Source organism: Nyctibius grandis, chromosome 17 (assembly GCF_013368605.1).
Source record: "Nyctibius grandis isolate bNycGra1 chromosome 17, bNycGra1.pri, whole genome shotgun sequence".
Taxonomy (NCBI): domain Eukaryota; kingdom Metazoa; phylum Chordata; class Aves; order Nyctibiiformes; family Nyctibiidae; genus Nyctibius; species Nyctibius grandis.
This window is the reverse complement of record NC_090674.1, coordinates 8,513,993-8,525,509: the sequence shown is the minus strand read 5'-3', so window position 1 is coordinate 8,525,509 and position 11,517 is coordinate 8,513,993. Positions and strand designations below refer to the sequence as shown.

The following is an 11,517-nucleotide window of genomic DNA, read 5'->3' as shown; positions in this document are numbered from 1 at the left end:
CGCCCCGCCCCTCACGCGCCGCCGCACGCGGGCCCCGTGCGCGCGCCTGCCCCGCCGCCACGTGCGGCACCGCCCCCGGGCGGAGCGGCCGGCAGCGACCGCGCCCCCCGCGGCGGGAAGGGCGCGGCCCGCGTTGGCGAAGGCCCCGGCGCTGAGGGGGGCGGCGGGCTCTGCCGCTGCTGGAACCCGCCGCCCCCTGAGGGCCGGGCGGGGCGAGCCCGGGGCGGGGCGAGGCGCTCCCCGCAAGGCACGGCTCAGGGCGCTGACCGCCCCGCCATGGCGCCCAGGAGGGGCAGGCGGGTGAGGAGGATGGAGGATAAACCCCAAAACCATCTACAGAGCCTGTGACCTGTTAGAGCATCGACAGCGGAAATCTAGAGCCAAATCCTCCTCACCGGCGCTGTGCCCCAGTTTATCAAGGCACTGTGCAAGTGTTGGGCTGTGCTTGTTAGTAATTTATGACAGGAGTGTCTTAAGGCAAAAGTTAGTTAACATTTCAGTAATTAAAATAGTTTTGCTTTAAACAGCAGTAAATGGGCTGAAAATGCAGCAGGATTGAAGTGGAGAGGCTGAAGATTGGCACCTTCAGTTGATCTGAGTTTCTTCCTGTAACTCATGAAGACACACTCCAGACTACAAAAAGAAGAAAAAAGTTGTACAAAGGACATTCTCCTGTGGCCCCTCACCATAACAATGCTGCATGTTAAGAATTTAAGATACTAGAGATAAAGAGGGATTTAAGAGTTTCCCGTGTTGGTTTTCCTGGGTTCAGTTTTCCTTCGTGCTTGCACACTGGTATTTCTCACACAGGACTATGTTGCCAATGGTTACTACAGTGTTTGTCACTGTATTACAGCACAGACTTAAACTTTGTCCTCCCATGAAACATGTGGGGATTACACGAGAATTCAAACCCAAGACTGAACTATATGTCCTGGCTTGCTATCCTGACCCAGCATTAGTATCATCTGACGCAGCAGCAAAGTCTCTGCTTGAAAAAAGCCTTCCTACTATGGCAGTGCCCTTGGGACTGCCACACTGAAAAGGATTCATCTAGCAAGAAGCTGGGGCAGATGAAAAACAGTTCTCAGACAAGAGGCACATCGTATTTCTCCTTATACTTCTGCAACACGCAGCTGTGGAAACCAGGAACAACCTCGGTTTAAGTCCTTGCCATTTTCAGCTGTTTCACTCTGCATAGGTGTTTCAGATTCAGCTATTAGAGCTCCCACAGCAGTCACAGTTTACCACTCATTGCAGGCAACAGTTGTTAAAGTAGTCACTGCTATTTCTAATTAAAGTTTTATATACTTTCATTTGCATATCCTGGCTTTATTTAAACTGTACCAGTCAGTGAATTAACACCATCTATTCCAACACTATGAGAAATCACCATTTTGGTGAAACTTACCAATAATGATGATGATGATAATGAGAACAACAGCTATCAATATTGCCCACATCTGTGAAAAGAGCCATACAACACTTACTACAAACCATGCAGCAGCATTAACTGGCCTTTAGGGTACAGGAAAGCAGGCCCTGCAAGGTACTTTTGCACCATGTGCTAGACCCAACACAGCAAGTAAAACTTCTTCAGTAAGCAAGCTTGATTCACCATTACCACTCAGAGATGGTAGGCTGTGCACACAGGCAAAGCAGGCCAACAGGTTATTTTCCATTGTGCCTCCACACAAAGCCTGTCTCAGGTGACTATGCAAGCAGGAGTAAAGAACTATTAAACATCATTTCTACTCTTACCCTATACCACTTCTTTCGCCATCTCTGTTGCTCACCAAAGAAGATTCCAACCTTTGCCAACAGCTACAAGTCCAGGAGTCCGAGTGAGCTCCTTCTGCTTTCTAATACTTCCTGCACATTAACTCAACCGATGCATTTTTGGCCTTTTTCTTCCTGTTCCCCAAAGCCTCAGATTACTGAGGTGTTTCCCTCTGGCTATTACCATCTTAGACAAGGTCTTGCATAAAGCAGCATGGCTGCTAATCCAGCTTTTGGTTATTTCACCTAACCACTATGCCATATTTTAAAAATAGATGCTAGAACTTAAACAGCATTGTCTAAAGTTGCTTTTACTTCTGCCTTTTGAGATGCCAATCATAACAGTGTTAACTGCAATACTGCATAGTGTAAGTATACAAGCCATGGTTACCTTACAGTTCTTCCACCAATACTTTCTTTTCAGCTTGGCTGCACTGGTCTCAAATTGGGAAGCTCCTGCTTGCAGTGCATCAGCACGGTCATCCAACTCCGACAGCTTCTGATCTCGCTCCAATACCTTGTCCACATTCACTCTCATGATGTCAACAACCTACATCAGTTTAATGCTTACAGTAAGTTATCAGTTGTATCACCCACTGTGGAACTTAACCACAGGCAACAGATAGCAACACATAGTACTCTTAATGTTCCCTTCTCAGAAGTAGGAGCTATTGCTTTTTAGTGTATCCAGTCATAAGCTTAGACAAAACTGCAAAATCTACCTGCAGCTGGAAACCCTTAATACCTAAAGTGTCAGTAGTGCCAGTTGTGCTGGCATTCCCTTAAACCTGGGAAATAATTCCTGACTTGCTTCAGAAGGACTTGAGGCATATAAACATGCTAGTCAACCACATGTCAAAAAAATACTGTTGGTAGCCAGCTTGGCTTTTGGACTCCCCAGAAATCTGGACATGTCATATTTGGCAGTCAGCCTTCATTGCTACCAATGAGAAAAAAAAGCTTGTTCACTGTAAGAACAAAGGTTTTTATCTTTATTTACACCAAATCCTCAAGCACTCAGTTTGCACCTAATGTGCAGACACTGGTAACTTCTATTTCCCCACTCTAGCTGAATGGATTTTTTTTTTTAAACCTTTGCAAGAGTTAAGGTGACACAAGTATAATAAAGCAAACTGAACGATACTAGGCTTCCCCTTCATATAATGAAGGGGAAACTCCTTTGGCCAAAATATCCCTTCTAGTTATACAAGTTTCCTGAAGGAAAATGATTACACTGCTATCAGACTAGACTTTTACCTCATCTACTTGGTGTTGAGTCTGCTGAAGACGACGATTACTGCCAGCAGCCGCATTTGAGCTTCCAGGGATACTGGCTGACCTGCAGTAAAGAAAGTCATCATTATTCTGTTTAGCCTTTGATAGGTTGTGTTTCTGGTTTTAAGTGGCTATGCTTAGAGTACACAAGTTATCTGACATTCCTGTAAACAGGGAACTTGTATCCTTGAATAAATATGGGGCAGTTTCCTACTGGAGAAGTGATGTTTTAACAGCTGATAATAGGTGTAAGTCATGCAGTGTCCCAACATCTTGCCAACAAGTTGCTTGATGTGCTAGAAGACAGCAGTAGCTTGCTAATACTATAGTTTACAATAAGGCATGACTACTCCTACAATGGTTCATAAGGCTCAAACATTCAAGAGTTTTCCAGTACTAACACAAACACTAAGCTTCAAGCTACACTAGTTTGCAAAAAATTAAATACAGAAACTTAATGGTTATTCTAACTACGTGCTCTTCCAGTGGTTGCCTCTGTCTCTATTCTTTTGAAAAAGTTGACATGGAGGAAGAGAACGCACAAGAAGGAAAAAGCATTCAGCATATACAACAATTCACCTCTGGTCAGCTTTGAATTCATAACCTCAGGCAGTCAAGTTCTTTTCACCAGCTGCAACACCTTGCATCTTTGTAATGGATGCAAGAGCCTCTGTACATACTTTTCATACCCTTTTCGCTACTTTAAACTTTAAAACTAGCAAGTTTTTGTTGCATACCTCTAGAACGATCTATACTCAGTTTGCTTTTCCATGTTTTCATTTCTTCTGTATCAGAAGCATGTACTGTTTAGCGCATCCTGATACTCAAAAGAGCTGAATCTGAGTATTGGCTGTATTTACCCATTTACACATTGACTTTTAATTTACATTAAGCGAGAACAAACGCACACATGCACAACGAGCAAACCAGGAAGCCTGTGACAAGGCTCAAGAGCAGACCATGTATAACACAATGCAACCGCTCCCCTGTTTTGGCACTTAAGTCACCATTTCATACTGACTGCTGGTCCCAGACCCAAGAGTCTCGGAAATTAAACCTCCTCCTGAGAGCAGAGGCTCCAAACACGACAACAAACCAGTCCCCAGAGAGCTCTCCGTCAGAAAGCTCCCCGCTGCCTGCGCGGTCAGAGGGACGCCTAGGGCCGGCAGGACTCCGCCCGGCCAGCACAGCCCGCCAGCGCGGCGAGACGCCCGGTACCCGGCCCGAGCAGCGGCTCGGGGCGCGCGGCCCAAGCGACGGCTGGGCTCGGCCTCCCGCCACCGGCCGCGCCTCCAGCACAGCCGCTCCCGGAAGCCCCCGCCCGCGGGCGGCGCCGTCCCAGGGGCACCGAACCGGGCGGCCCGCGCTGCGCAGTGGGCGTAGGCCTGCCCCTGCTCCCGCCGCCGCCGCCCGCTTGGGCGCGGCCGACTCGGCCGGGCCCCCCGACCGCGGGTGTCCCCCCGAGGCGCACCGCGGCCCGCACTCACATCCTGCCGGTGGGTGTCGGACCGCGGCACAGCGACGGCGTCCGGGCGGGCCCCAGCGGGAAGTGCGCGCAGCCCCGGCGGCGCCCCGGATGTGAGGAGAGGCCTGGGCGGGGCCTGGGGACCGCGCCCCCACCAGGGCGGTGCATAGCGAAACCACGGCCCCGCACAAAGGGATCGGGGGCCGCGCCCCTCGGGGCGGGGCAGCGGCCGGGGCCGCTATCGTCGCCGCGTCACGCGCCGCGGGGGGCGCGAGGTGTGTCCGCCGCCCCCCTTGCCCCCCGCTGCCGTTGCAGCCCCACGGCGCCCTGAGGGGAGCCGGCCCCGGGCAGGCGGGCGTTAACGCACGGCAGTACCTGAGGGAGCTGGCGCCCGGGGAGGGCTGCGGGCGGGAACGTGGGCTCGGACCCGGCTGTGGCAGGACCCGGCGGGCCGGGCCTGAGGCGCGGGCGGGCCGGGGGACACTTGAGGAGAGGATCTCGCCCCCCCGCTACCCCCGCTGTAGTGAATCGGTGGTGGTGCTGTGTCGGCTCTTCTGGTGGGGGGGTGTCGAAGGCGAGGGGGGTGCCGGGACCTGGCGAGTCCTGGTGTGCTGCAGTGTCCCTTACACCGGCCTGTGTCGGGGGACAGGCCGAGAGAGTGTGTAGTGGTGCGTGTGTGTGTGTGTGAGAGAGAGACCCCAGGTCTCTGTAGTAGCACCTCAGAAGTGGTGCAGTTACATTGCCTTACTAGCAAACACTCGGCCCAAACTGCTGGGTCCCGTGGTGATTTTTAAGATCTCATCGTGCTTACACAGTGTGAAAAGTGTGCATGCCCCCCTCCCCCTTTTTTTTTTTTTAAATCATATCAATAAGTGCGTTGCATCCCTTCAGGGCAAGTGGAAGAGGCTGAAGGCCTGCCAAGGTAGGTAGGTTTGTTCCTATCCCTCTTGCTGGTTGTGAAGGGCTCTTGGCGTGACCGAACCCAGAAGTACACCTGGGCTTGTTTCTCAGAGACCTGCCTATACTGGGCCTGGCTGGGATGGAGTTCATGCTCTTCGTTGCAGCCTGTACGGTGCTGCCTTTTCGATTTGTGACCAAAACACTGTTGATAACATGCTGATGTTTTGGCTGTTGCTGGACAGTGCTTGCACAGCATCAAGGCCTTCTCGGTTTCGCACACTGCCCCCGCAGCGAGTAGGCTAGGGCTGGGTGAGAGACTGGGACACAGCTGGGACAGCTGTGCCAAACAGACTGAAGGGCTATCCCACCCCAGATAACAAAATCCTCAGCAGTAAAGCTGGGTGGGGTGGTCCTTCCAAGGTATCAGGCAGCTGGTGGGAGTAGCGAGTAACTGCCTTCGCATCACTTGTTCTTATTTTTGTTCCTTTTTTTTCTTTCACTTATTAAACTGTCTTTATCTCACCCCAGGCATTTTTTTTTTTTTTTTTCTCACATATGCTCTTCCAATTCTCTTCCCCCATGCTGCTAGGGAGAAGCAGGGGGTGGCGAAGTGAGCAAGAAGCTGGCTGGTGCTTACTTTATGGCCAGGGTCAACCCACCACGATGCTAAAGGAGAACCTAGGAATTAACAGGCATGTAAAAAAATGGGAAATCATGGAAGTATCTGTGAGCAACTGGGGAGTCAAATGCTAATTTATTCTTGAAGAGAAACATAATTAAACTTATTTCTTTGTCGTCTAGAAGAAACTCTCTTAATGGAATCTCATCTTCTGTTGTGGTCCTGGGTTTTGGAAGAACTTACTCATAATAGTACTAACATAGTCTTTCACAGACCAGATTAATTTATTAAAGCTGTTTTTCCCCGCTAGGCTAGCCTTGTAGTCAGGTACAAAATTTGCATTATTGAGAGTTGGTTCATGTAACTTACGTTATCTGTTCAGCACAATAGCCATCAAGTCTCAGTTATTAGTATTACTGTGTTAAGTGTGACCTCTTAGGTTTCTGCATCTGCATGCCTCTTGAATTCTACTAAGATTTGCCTCTGCTTTGTGCACAATGAAGGATTTAGCATTCTACTGCCAGGTGTGCAGCACGGTTTCTCAAGAAAAGGCCAGACACTCTTGTCCTGAAAGTGACTATCTACTGAAGAGGAACTGAAAATAATTAAATCTCAGAAAAGCTAGTTGTCAATAGATGAGTACGTATCTGCCATGTATATACGATTATATAGAACTGCTTTTAAGTTGTATTGGAAAAACTTATCAGAATTGAGGCCATCTAAGGACCGGTAAGTATTTACAAATACGTAGTATTATGTCACCTTAGGCAATTTCACAGAATGTTTCCAAATTTGATAAACTACAGCATTATTGCCTTGAAAACTCATTTCCACCAAACCAGGCTGCTAGCTGCAACTGGGCAGAACTTGTATTTTAAGGACTAACGGATTTTTAACGCTTTTGTGTAGTTGCAGTCATCTTGGCAAAACCCGTACTTTAAGCTTGGATATCATGGGTAGATGGGTACCCAGCGTCTGTGGTTTTAAACCAGTTTTCCTTTCTGCTGTTAAGAGTGTGGACAACACTCAAAAGGAGAAGTTTCTGCTCGGGGTGAGGGCCTCGGGGGAAGAAACAGAGAGGGTTGCTGGCGTGTACAGGCTTTGTCTAGCTTGGGAGCCGCCGGCAGGGCCCCGGGTCCGAGCCAGTAGCACAGAGCAGTGTCATGGAGCTCTGGGCTGGCCTCTGGACTGGAGAGGGACTGGGCTGGCAGAGCTGTGCAAGGGAGCTGCAGAGCACCACTGGGCAGCGGCACTCTTCAGCAGAGTTTGCTGCCCGAGAAATAAAAAGTTCCTCTCAAACGTGCTGCTTTACACACTAGACAAAGGTTACACACTGGAATGCAGCAGCAGAAGGGCCTGCAGATCCAGGGACTGTGTTGTTGCCTTTAGTGAATCCCACCATGCTCGAAGGGCTGCACGCCCGCTTCAGGTATGCTGTGGACCGTTCAGATTATAACCCATAAGAAACCAGATGCTACTTACAAGCAGGTCATGTAGTAGAAGAAACACGTTTTTTTTTGTGGTTACTTACAGTGACTAAAGGACTACATCACTCTTTTAAATTAGGATGGAAGAGAGGTGTTTAAAGAAAGGCGCACACTTTGTATGGGGAAATTTTCTTTGTTTTTAATTTACAGCAGAAAGAATATAAAGCATTCAGAAAACATTTTCCGTATTTTAAGGGCAATTCAAAACATTTTGCATGGTTCCAGCAGCTGAGTTCTTCAACAGATCCATTGATTCAGTGATGCTTTACATGCACGGTTACAAAAATAAAACTTACAAAAGAGAAGACATCTATACTAGTTTTACATGCAAGTCTTGGGGACCCCCCATTGGGCACCAGCTATCGTGTGGAACTGCCATAAGCGTGCAACCAGAGAGGGGGTTCATGTTATATTCTGTATTTCTTTCACACAGTATTACTGCTGTTGAATGTGTTTCACAAAGGAGCAATTCCATGATCAGAAGACAGAAGATCTGGCTCCTGGCACTTGGGAATTCGAGTTTTCCCGGAAAGCTGCACTTACTTATCATCCGTGAAAATGTAAGTTCCACAACCAAGAGAAGGGTGAGCAGAATCACTTCACTGCAGGGGGAGTCTGACTCCCCAGTGATACACCGAAGGGTTATGGCCCGACACAACAAAGCACTTGGAAGTTGTACTTAGCTTCAAGCATGCAAGTAGTTCTGTTGCGCCCGTGGAATTGCTTGCATGTTTAACAGCAAGTACATGCTTAAACGTTTGGCTGAAGCAGGATCTAGATTAGTAGATACACCACCAGGCCCATGGATCTGGAAGAGTAATTTGAAATAGCTCTGTATATTACTGAATCATTTTCTGTAAAGACAGGGAGTTAAAACATTTCCACTGAGGTCACTACTCTTGTTAGGAAAAGGTCGATTCTATATTGTCACGTATTGGTTAATAGGAGCAACGTTTCTGTTTCAAAACGTCAGAGTTCTTCCAGTATTAATACAGAGCATTTCCAATTAATTCCAAAGGAGATTCTTCAGCGTCTCCTGTTCCGTTTTTGCGTGAGAGGAAAATTTAATGGTTAAGGTCCCAATTCCATACAGCAAATTGAGGCTATGAGGCTGCCCACAGGCACAGTGTGAGCGCCAGGCCGTGCGTTTTTTCTTTTTTCCCTTTTTTAAAATTGAATCAGGTCATAAAGCAGCAGTTCAGAAATGTACAAGAGAATTTTGATAATGAGCTATACATCTACTGTAATTCAATGCTGGCAGTGAAAAGAAGTAATTAAAAACAGGTACAATTATAGAAAAGGCACCAAGAGCACTGACCCCAGTTTTTTTTGCCACAATCTTTGTTTTTACTCTTCTTCTTTTAAAGACACCAGTTTAAAAGCTTCTTATGTGTGAATATTTTTAGGCTTCACAACAAGCCTTGCGTTTAAACGTTGCAGTTGGTGGCCGGGATCAAGCAAGAACAACTATTCCAAAACTAACAATCTCAAATTTACACCAGTCCATTCAGAAATTTTGAACTGCCACGAGCAAAGCAAACCCACAGGAGCAGCTTCTGATCTCACACACATGTACACAACCTACAGTAATGACACGGACTTCAGGAGTTTCTTCCCTTACATTCCTGTGTAATAAAGATCAGAACCTGGTTCCCATTGTCGAGAATTTGTGACAGTTTTAAATTAGTAGTTCAATTTAAAAAAATCTAATTTCTTTGGCTCCTCACTATGTGGAAATAGCAATATACCATGACACCCCTACAAGATCAGTTTGCATCTTTTTTTTTAAGTTTTACTTAATTTTTTTTTTAATTTTTTGTGCAATTTTTATTACATTTTCTGACTTCCAGCAGGAGATATGAAAATGTGAAACATAGTTTTCTACTTTCATACTATTTCTTTTTTTTTTTTTTCATTTTATGTTCATTCTAAGTGTTCTTTATTGGAGTGAGTGTATGGTGTTAAGCTAGATACGGTTTTTGTACTCTTATGATTATCTGCTTTGCAAAAGTAACTTAATTTTCTTAAGCAATATTAGCATTCACATTACTTGGCACCATTGGCAAAAAAAAAAAAAAAGAAGACAGGGGAAAAAAAAGAAGGAAGGAATAAATAAATTAAACCCAACCAAACCGAACTCCTGGTAGCCAAAATCAAATGTAAACATATCCTTTTTTTTTTTCTTTTTTTTTTTTTTAAAGTAATGTTGCTCTGCCTTTTTTTCCTAAGTCTAAATACAGTAGCTCTTTTTTGCCATTTAGTCATGCTTTAGCAAAAATGTTCTTCTAAAGAACATTTAAAATAAAGTTTCTTATAGTGAAATAAAGTTTTTGTTTCATTTTACAGACCATAGCCACTAATGCTTTGCTTTGTTCATTTCTTTTTCTTGAGTTCATGCACATATCTCTTTGTTTTAATATATACAATATGTACAAACAATACATCCACGCTCTCCTCGTTCATTCAGACAAAACTATACAAATAATAATTTTATCTTGCCAAGTTATTGACCCTTTGTGAATAAAATATTTAGTAATTAATCAATATATTCCCTTTCAAATATTTTTTTCTCATTTTCCATTTCTACCTTCTATATATACAGAAACTGCCCAGATTTTGATGAAGTAGCCAAAATAAGAAATTTACTGGCCAGAATGCAGCACCACTCTGATCTTTAGGTGGTATAAAATGTCCAGGCAACATATGTATGTGACTCTGCAAAATGACAAGAGGTTTGACAAGTACTTAAGATAAAAAGCTACGTTTTACAAATTATTTCAAGAAATTAAAATAATAGTACATGAAAGTAAGGCTAGAAAATAAAGTGCTGAATATGAGAGAAAGTACATGACAATTGATATGTTTGCAGGTTCTAGTAAAAATACCAAAAAAACTTTTTAAAACTTGCTTAAGCTCCTTTCTCCGTTCCTCATGCATTACCCGTTTATCTCACACACCAACCCCTTCTGTAAGTTCCCACGGGATGTATTAAAAACCTGCAGATTTAAAAAGTTGCATTAAGTGTGCTGTAGAGATTTAAATAAAACACAAAGGACAGAAGTGCGAAGGAAATTAGGATGCATGGACTCAATAAAGATGTACTGATCTAAGCCCCTCCACTGAGACTCTCAAAGCTTCAGTTTCTTGGAGATGACTGACAGGTGCAGGAACAGCATTCTTGTGTTGCTTGTGCATTCCCACCTTTTCTTAACAATATTTTTGGTATAATATTTGTACAGTTCCACATGTTGTTTAATACAGCCCTATATGAAAAGGATAATTAATCGCTTCTTCCTTCTTGGAGAATGAAGCAACTCACAATTTCCTCCTGGTGTCTTTTGTTTTCCCCACGATCCAACAGAAGATTGAGTTCCAAGATGTCTTGCTGAACAAATTAAAAGTTGTCCATGAAAGTGCAAATGCAATGACCAAAACATTACTGTTAAAATCCTGCAGCTGGCATTTCCAGAACTGCAGTGGGTATTTTTTTTGTTGTTGTTGTTGCATGTCTCTGCTAAAAACAGAAAATGAAAACAGTCTGAAAAGCAATGTCACATTGCTACGGGATGCTGCTGCGTATCTTCAAGTTCCTTGGCCCTTTTCAATTCTTTCACTCTGAAAAAACAAAGAGGAGCTATATAACACTTCTATTGCAAATCTCTTTCAAGACAGAAAAATCAAAATGATTCCTCGCTCTACCCTCCTGTGCAAAAAAGCCAGCTCCCAGAGAAACGACAGGAGGGTAACATGTTCCTGACACCACGAACAGTTGGAAGCGCAAGAACGGGCCACTAGAAATCCGAGACAAACACATCTGGAAAGATATACTTATTTCCAGCTACTGTTTTCTCCTGATGTTTGTCACTACAGCTAGACTTCGTTCTGCTATTGGCCTATTGAATCGCCTGGGGGCATTGACTGATTTGGCAGCTGCCTGCTATTCCAGCTGTTATGGCAAAGGGGCTTTTCAGTGTTGACCTCTTTTCTCCATA

General features: G+C 45.2%; 2 protein-coding genes across 5 annotated transcripts in view; both read right to left on the bottom strand.

Moving 5' to 3' along the window:
- Positions 1–142: 142 nt before the first annotated feature.
- Positions 143–4,655, bottom strand: VAMP3 (vesicle associated membrane protein 3). The gene is made up of 5 exons (XM_068414886.1): positions 4,542–4,655; positions 3,037–3,118; positions 2,171–2,329; positions 1,412–1,463; positions 143–633 (listed from the first exon to the last, which is right to left on the bottom strand). Coding segments are annotated over exons 1-5 (315 nt in total). The 5' UTR covers positions 4,544–4,655; the 3' UTR covers positions 143–613.
- A 5,484-nt stretch (positions 4,656–10,139) lies between these two features.
- LOC137671095 (calmodulin-binding transcription activator 1-like) overlaps positions 10,140–11,517 on the bottom strand; it is a 42,378-nt gene continuing 41,000 nt past the window's right edge. For all 4 annotated transcript variants that reach the window (XM_068414378.1, XM_068414377.1, XM_068414375.1 and 1 more), the window contains one exon: positions 10,140–11,140. In XM_068414378.1, coding sequence (XP_068270479.1) covers positions 11,077–11,140 — 64 coding nt within the window. In that variant the 3' untranslated portion in view covers positions 10,140–11,076. The remainder of the gene's footprint in view (positions 11,141–11,517) is intronic.

Coding starts and splice junctions, on each gene's coding strand:
- VAMP3 (XM_068414886.1), bottom strand. Junction 1,464..2,170: donor ATTGGTGGAAGAACTGTAAG/GTAACCATGGCT, acceptor CTCTTTTCACAG/ATGTGGGCAATATTGATAGC. Junction 634..1,411: donor TATCATCATCATCATTATTG/GTAAGTTTCACC, acceptor TTCTTTTTGTAG/TCTGGAGTGTGTCTTCATGA.